The sequence below is a fragment of the Nycticebus coucang genome, chromosome 9 (genome assembly GCF_027406575.1).
Source record: "Nycticebus coucang isolate mNycCou1 chromosome 9, mNycCou1.pri, whole genome shotgun sequence".
Lineage (NCBI taxonomy): Eukaryota > Metazoa > Chordata > Mammalia > Primates > Lorisidae > Nycticebus > Nycticebus coucang.
Window position 1 is genome coordinate 47,321,494 of NC_069788.1, and position 13,071 is coordinate 47,334,564.

General features: G+C 50.6%; 2 protein-coding genes across 7 annotated transcripts; one reads left to right on the plus strand and one right to left on the minus strand.

Annotated features, from left to right (window-relative positions):
* The first annotated feature begins 1,477 nt into the window (after positions 1 to 1,477).
* AGPAT1 (1-acylglycerol-3-phosphate O-acyltransferase 1) lies at positions 1,478 to 10,361 on the plus strand. Of its 6 annotated transcripts, XM_053601348.1 has the most exons (10): positions 2,214 to 2,520; positions 3,805 to 3,884; positions 5,952 to 6,034; positions 6,859 to 6,937; positions 7,077 to 7,285; positions 7,509 to 7,642; positions 7,981 to 8,156; positions 8,300 to 8,395; positions 8,522 to 8,594; positions 9,130 to 10,361. In XM_053601348.1, exons 5-10 carry the CDS (start codon positions 7,086 to 7,088, stop codon positions 9,312 to 9,314), a joined length of 864 nt encoding a protein of 287 aa, XP_053457323.1. In that variant the 5' UTR covers positions 2,214 to 2,520; positions 3,805 to 3,884; positions 5,952 to 6,034; positions 6,859 to 6,937; positions 7,077 to 7,085; the 3' UTR covers positions 9,315 to 10,361. The 6 variants fall into 6 exon arrangements, with proteins under 6 accessions (XP_053457320.1, XP_053457323.1, XP_053457318.1 ...); XM_053601343.1 differs by having other exon boundaries at positions 5,952 to 6,937; XM_053601347.1 differs by lacking the exons at positions 5,952 to 6,034; positions 6,859 to 6,937.
* EGFL8 (EGF like domain multiple 8) lies at positions 10,289 to 12,533 on the minus strand. Its single transcript, XM_053601339.1, has 8 exons — positions 12,407 to 12,533; positions 12,064 to 12,186; positions 11,852 to 11,961; positions 11,643 to 11,738; positions 11,366 to 11,536; positions 11,195 to 11,274; positions 10,951 to 11,104; positions 10,289 to 10,660 (listed from the first exon to the last, which is right to left on the minus strand). The coding sequence occupies exons 1-8, from the start codon at positions 12,505 to 12,507 to the stop codon at positions 10,617 to 10,619; spliced, it is 879 nt and encodes a 292-aa protein (XP_053457314.1). The 5' UTR covers positions 12,508 to 12,533; the 3' UTR covers positions 10,289 to 10,616.
* Between the last annotated feature and the right edge of the window lie 538 nt (positions 12,534 to 13,071).

The following is a 13,071-nucleotide window of genomic DNA, read 5'->3' on the forward strand; positions in this document are numbered from 1 at the left end:
GAAAGGATTGGTTCAAAGAGTAGGGGCGGAAAAGAGTTTGCGCGGGCCTGCCCTTGCACAGTGACTATTGGCTGATATAGCTGCAATCAATATGCTTTGCCGGGTGATCGGTAGTAATTCGCTACACCAAGTCCGGTCGCCTGGTGAGGAGGGGCTTTATTCGTCTGATGCTAGTCATATCAAAAGGCCAGAAGCAATTGGCTCGGGACTCCCTAGACCTCGCCCACTATAAACCCCTTTCTTTCCTTCACTTCCTCTTTCAAAGAATGTCCGGATTCCTATTGGACTTTGGAGCATAAGGCTCTAAAGCAACTCATTGGCTAGAACTCAACAGAAAATGGTGGTTAGGTAAAATGCGTCTGCGCAGCACGCGGTGGGACAAAGTGCGCTAACCCTGGTGGGGGTTGAGCTTTCTCTGGCCCCACTCCTTCACCTCTATATTGTTGCCATAGTGACTGCTCTGCAATTGGCGGGGCCTGAAGTTCAAAGGCCTTGGCTTGGCCTCATCCGGGTCCTTCAGCTGTGGCTTCTCTCGACTGATTGGGCCGTTTCCTTTGCTCCTGATTGGCCAACATTGGGAAAGACAGAGGCGAGAGATTGAGAAAGAGAGCAAATACTAGGGTCGTAGGGTTCAAAATGGCTCCGGCCTCCTTGGGTGACGTAGAGAGCAGAACTTTGCTCCGCCCCTCTCTCTTAGTGTGGAAAGGAGCCGAAGTAGGATTAGCCCGACGTTTGGATGGTGACAGCATCGACCTGCGGCGCTGGTGTTGAACCCAATTCCCTTGGTTGAAAGAATCAGCCCGCCCCTCTTTCGGTGATTTACAGAGAAGTGCACTAGAGACACCCTCTCTTTAATGTGATACAAAGAGTAGAACAGAGTTAACCTGAACTCCGTTTTGACCCTTAACAGCAGAAAAATACTGGCTCCACCTTTTCGTGAGGTGCAGAAGGGGCAAGGCGTGACCCTTTGTAGATGCCCCGCGGAGAAAAGTTAGACCCGCCTCTTTTAATTTGCCCAGCAGAACTAGGGTCTTTCCTCCAATCCGTGACCCTCCCTGTGGCCCAAGGAGCAGATCTAGGTAACAGTCCTCCCACTACCAGTGTTCTTGACATCCTCTTCCCCAAACTCATGCAAGGCAAAAGTGTGTGTCTAGTGACGGGAAGCAGACACAGGCTAAATTTTCCACAACACCCTGATAAAAAGGTACCAAGTGACTCAAATGAGAATTTGGGAGGTGCGTAGAGGAGTGGGCAGGTGAGGGTTCAGGAGGCTTGAAGAGGTTTAGCAAAGAAAAGTATTGAAAGGGAAAGGTGGAGACCAAGTTAGGAGGAGTAATGGAAGGATCCTGATAAAGAGATAATTGGAGAATGGAGAAGAAAGGAGCAGAGGTTGGACAGCTAGATACATGGCTACAAAGTTAAGGAGACATGCTCATCCGAGAGGAATCAACATTTTTCCTCGCTTTCTTTTCTAGGGAGCAACCCTAGCGCCTAATTTCTACTGGAAGAAAAGTTGCCCCCAGACTCTGTTGGGGGAGGGTTGTCTCAGCTTGAGTATGTAAGGAGACTGATAGGAACTAGGAAAGAAAAAGTACCGAGGTAAAAGAGCATGGGAGCGAAGGGTCACGGAGAGGACCAAAGAGATCCCTTCTCTTTAAAGGCCAGAGAGGGTGAGTGGAGGAGGGAGCTGGACTGCTGGAAGATAGTGGGGGCGGAGGGACAAAGGGCAAAGATAGCAGACCAGAGGACTGAAGGGTGAGGTGGGGTGAGATGGAACCCTGGAGAGAAAAAGAACAGAGGTGAACTCGGTGTTTGGCATATGGTAGGTGCTTCAGAAATGTTTAGAACCGAATTAGGGACAGGAAAGGGAGAAGAGTTGAAGGGAATAAGCAGCAGATGCTGAAGTTAAGGAGGAAGGAAGAAACCAGAAAGAGACCAAGTAAAAGTGACAAGAAAAGGAGAGCTGATGGGGAATGAAAGGAGGGAATGTGCCGAAGGAACACTCCAAGGGATCAGAGCTGAAAAGGGGATGAAGAACAAAAAGCTGCAGCTGGAGCCACAGAGAGAGACCGAGAAAGAGCCCAGCTGAGCTCTCCTGGGGCGGAGCTAGCAAAAGGATACTGGTAGATGTAAAGGAGATGCCTGGGTCTCTAGGAAGCGATTGGTAAAACAGGCTGCCCATCACCGCCCCCCACTTCCTGGCCAGCCCCGGAAACCAGCAGGCGTTGGGGAGGGGCGGGGGGGATATAGCGGCAGCAGCAGCCCAGCCCTCTGAGGGACAGCAGGAAGGAAGGGAGGGAGGGGGGAAGCTGGGGGGACAACCCCCCATCATTCCTACCGCTATGGGCCCAACCTCCCATTCCCACCTCCCCTCCATCGGCCGGGGCTAGGACACCCCCAAATCCCGTCGCCCCCTTGGCACCGACACCCCGACAGAGACAGAGACAGCCATCCGCCACCACCGCTGCCGCAGCCTGGCTGGGGAGGGGGCCGGCCCCCCAGGCTCCCTGCCCCATTGAGGTGTGGGCGGGAAAGGGATGGGAGGAAGAGGGAGGAGGGTGCTGAAAGGGACTAAGATGAGGGGATGGGGAGAGAGTGGGTCTGGGAAGGCCGATTGAGGAGAGGGTTGATGGGGAAAAGATAAGGGCCGACTGGGGAGAGGGTTGATGGAGAAAAGAGATGGGGTTCTGAAAGGGAGAAAGCATGAAAGAAACACAAGAGGGAGGAGAAATGGAAACCCTTGTGAATTTGGAACTGGGGGTGTGGACAGGGAATCCTGCAGAGGGAATTCCCTACACCTTCCCCAATTCTTTTTCCTGCCCTTTGACCCTACATAACTCTTGGGAGCTGGTGAGGGGAGAAGACCAGCAGAATTTATTTCCTAGGAATGCCCTCAGGCACCTGTTCCCATTTAGGCAGAGGACCTCTTGTTTCTCAGTGGCCTTCCACACTGTTAGACAACTGACACACAAATGCATTGTGGGGAGCCATGTTTTCTACATTGAATCTGTGTGCTTTTGACATGTTTAATGACTTGTGTGCAGTTAGGTTGTCTGACTATCCGCAGGCAGTGAAGACATAATGTGTTATTTTCTGTCAGAAATGCCCATTCTCATATCTGTGTCCATGTCTCACAACCAGTTTTGACATGTTCAAGTACCGTGTGTGTGAGTTTTCATATGCTGCACCTATTATATGGTTTCATGTTACATGCATGTTTTGGTTTTGCATGTTTACTTTAGCATGTAATGGTTGTATACCTTATTTTGTTTTGCCTGACATGTCTGTGGTCCCTCTGTAGGCAGTAGTCATGAATGGGGTCTCACGGCTTGGCTGAATAGCGACCACCTTCCTATGGTGATTGGATTGACCTGTTTGCTGTGTGTGTTTTCCCAGTCACAGTTCACACCACACATATGCATGTCCTTTCACTTAGCACACTGATGTAACACAACCATAGTACGTGTGCTTCGGGTTACATGTACTATTTCTTTGATAATTTTATTGATGAGCCATATGCTCATTAAATTTAGCCTTCCATTTTGTTTTTCAACTTGGACAATTGTTCTCCAGAGAGGGTCACTTAATATCCAATATCAGAGAAGAAGGTAACTGAGTTTCTTTCTTTTTTTTTTTTTTTGAGACAGAGTCTCACTTTGTTGCCTTCAGTAGAGTGCTGTGACATCACAGCTCACAGCAACCTCCAGCTCTTGGGCTTAGGCGATTCTCTTGCCTCAGCCTCCCGAGTAGGTGGGATTACAGGTGCCCGCCACAACACCCAGCTATTTTTTGTTGTTGTTGCAGTTTGGCCGGGGCCGGGTTTGAACCCACCACGCTCGGTATATGGGGCTGGCGCCCTACCCACTGGGCCACAGGCCTGCCAGGTAACTGAGTTTCTTCACATACATTCTCTGTCCAGTGGCTTTGTGTAGGCGGTGTCCATGAACTCAGTGCATGTCACAGGGTCAAACCTGCTTTGAACCTGTCACTTGTGTTTATGGACATTATTCCCCTCTCTTTGCACTATTAGCACATACTTAATGACAGCAGCATCTTTCCCCTGTGACATGTAACCTATTGTGTGTGAGATGACCCCTTCTTGATTGTTGTCACTCTGCTTTCATTTTGGCTATGTATGTGTACATTCAGAGTGGGTTACTGTTAGGCTTGGTGTGTCCATTATTTTCTTGCTGACTTTCCCTTTAGTGATCAATATTCCTCAAGAGGGTAGCTATCTGATTCATGATCAGGACTGTCTCTGTCATTAATTGTGGCTGTGTGGGTATGTATACAGCCTTATAATCTGTTCAGCAAATGTTTATTGGGCATCTATTCTACCTCCTACTGCTCTCCCACCTCCTACTGGCATTGGAGATAAAGTCCCTGTCCTCAAGCCACCTATAGCCTAGGAAAGAAAACAAAAATGTCAGTGAACAGTTACACATAGTGTGTTTTCGAGATCAGTGGTTCTCAAACTTTGAGCACATGTCAGAATCCCTTGAAGGGCTTGCTAAAATACAGACCTCTGGGCCCAATGCCCAGAATTTCTGATTGATTAGATCTGGGGTGAGAGCCAAGAATTTGCATTTCTACATTTTGAGACCCACTGATGAAGATAAATATGTAATAAAAACATAGACCTGGAGGGGTTCAGGAGACTTCCAAGAGATGACAGACATTGAGTGATGTGTAGCAGGAAAAGAAAAAGCAGAAGGACATTCCAGCCAAAGAGAGCAGCATGTTCAGGGCACAGAAGCATGAAAGATCGTGGTGTGTCTGAGAAACAGGTAAATCAGTTTGGAGCAAACATGGCTTTTGTTGGTATGCAGTCAAAGATGTAAGCAGAAGTCAAAGCTGTCAAGAAGGGCCTTTAAGACAGGGAAATGCTGAGATTTGTATTACAGAAAAATCTCTGTGGTTGCCACACAGAAGGAAAATTGGAGGAAAGAGTTAGGAATCTACTGCAAATAATCCAGGGAGGAAATAATGCTGGTCTGAATTTGCAGAGACAGTGGAATGGAGCAGCTCAGAAAGCCTACCATTTTCCAGGTGGCAGGGTCTCCTCTTTCATCTATTGCAGTGGTTCTCAACCTTTGGGGGTCAAATGACCCTTTCACAGGGGTCACGTAAATACATCCTGCATATCAGATATTTACATTACAATTCATAACAGTAGCAAAATTACAGTTATGAAGTAGCAACGAAAATAATTTTATGGTGGGGGGGTCACCACAACAAGAGGAACTGTATTAAAGGGTCAGAGCATCAGGAAGGTTGAGAACTACTATTGCTTGTTATCTTCTCACTTGGCACCTTTAAGCACAGCCCTTCCTGTCGTGGGGAGGGAGTGCCTGTGGCCTCAGCATGAGTGACAGGTATTTGCCTGAACACCCTTTTTGTGACTTATGACCCTGCCCCAAGCTGTGGGGCAGAGTGGAGGAAGAAGGAAGAACCTAGAAGGCAGGTTCTGTGTGCCTGCCCCTTCCTCTTGAGCCTTTCCTGTCCCAGGGCAGGTGCTGTTATGTCACTTTTACTCTCTGTCCTTCATTTTTCTGTCGGTGAGGTATTACATGCTATTTCTGCCTACCCAAATTGTGACTAGAAGGGAAGGAAGAGGGTAGTGGGGTTTGCTTGCCTGTCTCGAGGCAGGATTGGTGTATGTAGCTATTCCAGGTATGTCCATCAATTTACCTAGAAATAGGGAAGGCTGCCTGGGTAGAAGAGATTTTTCTAGGTATCCATTTGCATTCCTTTATCTGTCACTGGGTATGATTATAAATTTGTGTCTGTGTGTAAACTTGTCAGTCTTTGTATGACTATGTATGTCTGTTGGCATTAGTGACGTGAGTCTTTATTCTTGTCATTCAGCCCTCAAGTGTAAATGTGTGGGTGTTTTGTCACTATGACCATATTTGCTATGTATTTTGTCTGTGTATGTACAGTACATACAGGTGACAGTGTGACTGAGTGGTCAGGAACACAGGCTGCTTAGATTTAATCTAGAAACTGTTGCTTAGGAGCTGTATGTCCTCAGGTAAGTTATTTAACTTCTCTGGGTGTATTTCCTAGAAAATGTACATAATAATGGTATTTTATAGATTACTGTGTGGATCATATTTAAGATTTAACTTAGTGTGTGACACACCTCTTGGGAACAAGACACAATTGGAAGAGGGACGTTACCTAACTAATGCAATCAGTGTAACCTGGTTTCTTGTACCCTCAACGAATCCCCAACAATAAAAAAAAAAAAAAAGATTTAACTTAGTATATAGACCTGGACTGTTCAATAGAAATATAATGTGTGTGTATGGGCGGCATCTATGGCTCAAAGGAGTGGGGTGCCGGCCCCATATGCCGGAGGTGGTGGGTTCAAGCCTGGCCCTAGGCAAAAAAAAAAACCTGCAAAAAAAAAGGAATGTGTAAAAAAAAGAAATATAATGTGAGCCACATATGCAATTTTTAATTTTCTGGCAGCCACATTGGAAAAGGTAAAAAGAAAGTGAAATTAATTTTAATACTATGCTTTGGTGAACCCAATATATCTAAAAGATTAAAATTTCAAAATGTAATCAATATAAGATTATTAATGAGATAGCTTACATTCTGTTTGTCATTCAAAGTCTTTAAAATCTGATGTGTATTTTATATTTCCAGCATATCTCAATTCTGACTTGCCACATTTCAGTGGCCAAATATGGCTGGTGTACCATATTGGACAACACAAATATAAACCGTTATAAGATCTTTACCAGCTACAAGTGTTAGCTATCATTATTACTGACATTTATTATCATGTGTCTGTGTGTTGTGGATGTTCATGTCTCAGTCTCTTTGCCTGTCTGAATACATCTGGAGCCTTCAGGAAGAGTGGTTGGAGAATAGTCCTGTGCTTCCCATCCCTGTTGCCCCCATCCTAGAGAGACTTCCTGGGAAGGTTACTATGGGAGCCTTGGCTCCATCCCATCTCTGTCCCTTGTCCTCATAACACCTTCTCAACCCTGACTTCCATGCCTTGCCTACCCCCACCCCCTTCCAGAAACTAGGCTGACCATACCATCCTCCATCCCCTGTAGGTGGCCAGAATGGAGCTGTGGCCAGGGGCATGGACGCTGCTACTGCTGCTCTTCCTGCTGCTGCTCTTCCTGCTGCCCACTTTGTGGTTCTGCAACCCCAGTGCCAAGTACTTCTTCAAGATGGCCTTCTACAATGGCTGGATTCTCTTCCTGGCTGTGCTTGCCATTCCTGTGTGTGCTGTGCGAGGACGAAACGTCGAGAACATGAAGTGAGGGGCAAGGGATTGTGGGTGATGAGGGATCCTAAGGGTGAGAAGTGAGTAGTAGATTGGAGGGAGGGGGCACAGTGTGTGAGGAAGAGAATCAGAGAGCCCAGAGATGAGGATGGGGGAGAGAACTGCAAAAAGTGGCCAGAAATACAGTAGGGTGGGGGGAGCTGAAGCAGGTGGACATCAGTGGATCCTACTGGGACCCTTTGCTGTGACCCCACAGGATCTTGCGTCTAATGCTGCTCCACATCAAATACCTGTATGGGATCCGAGTGGAGGTGCGAGGGGCTCACCACTTCCCTCCCTCGCAGCCCTATGTTGTTGTCTCCAACCACCAGAGCTCCCTCGACCTGCTTGGTGAGACTCCACCGCAGGGCACAGCTCCCCCAGCCATGCCCTCCCTCCTGGAATCTTCCATAGCACCTCCCGCCTAGAGGTCTCAACTCGTCCTCCTCTGAGACATTTGCCCCTTGCTGCACCCTCAGGCCTTCTTTCCCTAGGATAGGGCTGCCCTTATAAGCAGGGCACATATACCTATAGTCACCCTTTCCTTTACTTGGATCTTCCCTACCCAGTCTCCTTCCTTCTTTATCTCTAGTCCCTACTAGTATGGGTAAGACCTGGGTGAGGTGGGCTTCCTGCTATGACATTCTGCCTCTATCCTGATGCTCACCCCACCCTCGCCCCTGCCCAAGGGATGATGGAGGTACTGCCAGGCCGCTGTGTGCCCATTGCCAAGCGTGAGCTACTGTGGGCCGGCTCTGCTGGGCTGGCCTGCTGGCTAGCAGGCGTCATCTTCATCGACCGGAAGCGTACGGGGGATGCCATCAGTGTCATGTCTGAGGTTGCTCAGACCCTCCTCACCCAGGACGTGAGTCATCCCAGGGAAATGGGGGCAGGGAGGGCTAGAGAGTAAAACAAGCTGTAAATTAGCTGCTATTCAGGGTCTCACTAGAGCATTGCGCCTACTCTGACCGCTCCCTATATGTATCTTCCTTGACCTTTCTCACTCAGGTAAGGGTCTGGGTTTTTCCCGAGGGAACAAGAAACCATAACGGCTCCATGCTGCCCTTCAAACGTGGCGCTTTCCATCTTGCAGTGCAGGCCCAGGTGATTACTACTTCCTCTTCTGGTACTCAGCTCCTGGCTCCCACCATTCCCTCTTCTCTGGGCAGAGGTTGGTTGTGGTAGTCTCAGAAGAGAGCTCTGTGTTGATCTGCATTACCCTTTCCCCAGGTTCCCATTGTCCCCATAGTCATGTCCTCCTATCAAGACTTTTACTGCAAGAAGGAGCGCCGTTTCACCTCAGGTGAGGACTCTGAACAAGTCTGGGGATACGGTGTGTCCAGAAAGGACATGGGAGAGGCTGGGTGGATGTCGAGTGAGGCAGGGGATCATTGAGTGTTGTAGCTATGAGATAGCCACATGATCATCTAGTCTGACCCCAGACCAGCCAATAAGTATTTACTAAGCACCCACCATACCCTGCTAGATAAATGGGTGGTACCTAGTCCCTGCAAGAGGGACTGTTACTATCTAGCAGGAGATATAATAAAGCCTGTGTGCAAAGCTGTAATGAATAGCACTTGGCAGTAAATCCTAAATTCAGACAAGGAGGGCTGGAGGGTGCTAAGGTGGTGTCTGGACTGGAGTTTGGGGAAGGCTTTGTATAGGAGAGCCTACATAAAACAGGTGGCAGCTGGCAAGTAGTGGGTGGTTGTTCAGGGTTGGTGGAAGAGAACTAAAAGGCTGAGGGTAGTAATAGGACCACCCTCAGAAGCTGGGCCCCACCTGTGGGCAAAGATCTGGGTGGACAGGCCATGATGGTGCTCCTCCCGCCCCAGGGCGATGTCAGGTGCGGGTGCTGCCCCCAGTGCCCACAGAAGGGCTGACACCAGATGACGTCCCAGCTCTGGCTGACAGAGTCCGGCACTCCATGCTAACCGTTTTCCGGGAAATCTCCACTGATGGCCGGGGTGGTGGTGACTATCTGAAGAAGCCTGGCGGGGTGGGCGAAGTGCGGCTCTGAGCACCCCTCCCATCCATCCCCATCTTCCTTCCCACACCTGCCAACCCAATGGGCCCAAGCCCTCATCTTCATTTCCCATCTCCTCACTTATTCTCCTCTTTGGAATCTTCAACTTCTGAAGTGAAGGTGGATACAGCACCACCACTCCCTGCCCTTTCCCACCCACCCCCATGGATTCTTGTGCCTCAGTGCAGTCTCTGCTCTGACCCCCATCTCCTGCCATCTTGTCTGTGGGACAGTTGCCTCCCCCTCATCTCAAGTGGCTCAGCCTAAACAAGGGTAGGGAACATTCCATCCCATCCCCTGTAGACTTCCTTTGTGGTCTCTCCCTCTCCATCCAACATTGGCCAGTGGACTCATCCATTCTGTGGAACAATTCTCCCCCTACCCCAAGTTCATGGATTCAATGGACTCATCTATTTGGGAGGAGGATTTCTCACCCTGTGGCTGGAAGCTGATACCTGGAACACTCCTCCCAGGCTCAGCCTGGGGACTTTCCTCAGCACCTTCACCTTCCTTTCCCGTGGAGCCTCCTGTCAGTGAGGGCTGGACTCTTCTAACTCAGAGATTTCATCCCTGCCCTTGCCCAGATGCACAGGGCTGTGCACACTCCTGGATTACAGTTCGGTCTCCGTATTTCTGCTTCTCCCTGTCCCCATGGTACAGTTCTTCAGTGGTCTTGGCCCTACCCAGCCCCCTACAGCCCTGCTGTACCATCTAACCAGACACAGGGGAAGAGGCAGACATCAGGTGCTGCACTCAGCTTCTGCTTCCTGGGGAGTTTGGGAAAGGAACTGAACCCTGGCTGGAGGGGATAAGAGGGCTTTTAATTTATTTCTTTTTCTGTTTGGGGCTTCCCCCTCTCTAAGCCAGTTTTCATTTCTTCCTGGTGGCATTAGCCACTCCCTGCCTCTCACTCCAGACCTGTTCCCACAACCAGGGAGGTAGGCTGGGAGCAAAGGAGAGGGTGGGACTGAGTTTTATGTGGTTGGTTTTTATTAATTATCTGGATAACAGCAAGAAACAGAAAATAAAGAGAGAGAGAGAGAGAGATCTGGGTGCTTGCTGGTTACATTTGTTAAGTTGAAAATCAGTCCTTACCCAGGCTATCTGCCCCCAGCTAGAATGCTCAGGGTAGGCCAAGACCTGCCTTTCCCATTCTCCAACTCTCCAAAGTTTCCATTGCTCCTTGCTCCTTGGTGACTTTTAGCCTTATCTGCAGATCCCAGTTGGCCAATCCCAGAGGACTAGTGGGTCCAGTGTCTATATAAATTAGGGGGCAGGGACGGTGCTCCATTCTTATCAATGATTGAGGCCAGGACCTAGGCTGTTGTCCTCACAGGAGCCTGGTTAATGACAAGGCAGACAAAGTGGCTGTAGTCTGTGCAGGCCACCTCCAGCCTGGAGTGGACCACACTGCCACTCTCACCCAACAATAAGTGAGTGAAACTATGGGTCTGGGGACAGGTCCCAGAAGATAAGGGTGATGAAGTGGAGATACCTGGGAAGGTATGGGGAGAATGAATGTTGGAGAGTGGTTTCTGAGAAAGAGTGCTGAATGGGGTGGGGTCTCTGAAGAGCTGGGCACATTTGTTGGGAGATTGGGATCTAGCTGGGGAGGAGTGTGAGGACTCACAGATGGCCAGCCTCTCCTCCAGCAGCAGCACCTGGTCACTGAGAGATTCGATCCTGTCGCCCCTGCCCCACAGCTCTGCCACCTGTTCAGGCTGCAGCTCTTCAGGCGGCATGGGCAGCACTGCTCTGACCCAGGCCCCAGCCCGACCGACCCACTGCAGAGAAAGAGACGTAGCAGGGTATTGGCAATGGGTCCCACCTCCCCCGTGTCCTCCGTGAGCTTGGCCCCAGGCACCTCAGTTCACCTGCTCCAGCCGCTCCAGGCGCCCTCGCAGCTCACGAATCTCCCGCCTCAATGCACGCTCATCATACTCTGCCTCTCGAACTAAGACAAAAAAGAACAAGAACATGACGAATAGCCAGGCCCTCGCCTATGGCCCAGGGTCCTCCCTGCTGCCATACTGCCGCCTGCTCACCAGCAACACTGAGGATGCTGGCACTGGTTGGGGCCTCCAGGAATTCCTCTGCACAGGTGCGCCCATCCAGGCCCAGCAACAGGCCATGGGGGCAGTCGCAGGTGAAGCTCCCTGCTGTGTTGAGACAGCGGTGGGTGCAGAGGGTGACGCCAGTCCTACATTCATCCACGTCTAGTCACGGAAAGAGGAGAGGGCTGAGAGAGGGGCCGGGGACAGGCGCCTTGCTGTGTCGGGAAGCTGGGCAGGCTGCGGGAGGGAGAGTGAGGAGCCGACTCACCCACGTGACAGTGCTTCCCTCCCCAGCCGGGGGCGCACTCGCACTGGTCCGGCCGAACGCAGACGCCTCCGTTCAGGCAAGGTTTGGTGCAGACTGCTGCGAGCAGAGGAAGGGGGACTCAGACCCAAACCTACTGCCTCACTTACCAGCTCCTCCGGGCGCACCTCACACCTCCCGCCTCCCGCAAGGCCTGGAACACTCAGCCTCACCTTCGCAGGTGAGCGCCCCTGGGTGCCGCTTCTTCCAGCCCTGGCAGCATACAGCATGGGTCTGCTGTACCTCCCGCTTCACCTCCCGCCACGCCACACGGTAAGTGGTCCTGGAACACAGGGTCCTTCTCAAAACCCTGGATACCGGTCCTGGTCAGGGATCTTAGGGTCCCACTTGAAAGACCCTGGAGTCCCAGCTCCCCATCCCTCACCTGTAGGTGCTACAGATGCGCCTTCCAGCGCATACAGTCAGGTAGGGCTTGTACACGGGTTGGCTGTAGGACTCGTTGTAGCGGAGCGGGACCACCAGTGTCTGCTTGGTGCAGACCCCCTGGCTGCATCCATGCCAGAGAAGGAGGTAGGAGACACTGAGTGCGCCAAGCTCCTGAGAGCCAGGAGTCCCACTGGGTCACCCAGGACTAGCTTTCTCTCCAGATAACAACCTCACGGCCCCTACCCACAATGAAACTAATATGTTCCGTTCCTGTGAAGCCCCATCCCCAGCAGAAGGCTCCCTTGAAGAGCTCACCCCGGGCCCACCCCCTCTGTTGTCACCTCTCTTTGGGAGATCCACCCTTGGCCCCCTGGCCTGGTATCAGTAGCAGGAGAAATGAGAGTCCGCCTAAGAGAGTACACAGCTCAGCCCTGGACCCCATGATTCTTTTACTCCAGACTCTGCAGGCAAGAAAAGGTTAATGACTGCCCTTCCCCTCTCCTATTAACTTCTCCAGCCCCAGCCCTTCCAAGAACAGTCTGCTGGTGCCCTCTAAGGGGGTCAGAATGTTCTCTTTCACACACCAGCCACCAGGATTGCACTTTGGGGTACAATTAACCAACACCATCTAATTCTATAGCTTACCATGATCCATTCAGCATCATACAAGCTCACACCCCACCACTCCTCTATCCTATCCACTCCCAGTCCTCTGCATAACCTGGGTGGGACATACACATGCTGAACCCTCCCCTCAGGACCCTCTTGTCTTTAACATGCCCTCATACAACTTAATCTTCATAGCTTCAAGCCTTCAGATATACACCCTCACACCTTATACACAAATCCAAGCACCTGGAAATGCCTCACCTTTAACAAATCCCTATTAATCACATGCCCCCACCATCACATACACCATGGACACACATCCCCTCCAACAATGCCCTCACACCCACCCTGAGGCTCTGAGTAACTTTAACTCTTTCCTCATTGACACTCTCCCCAC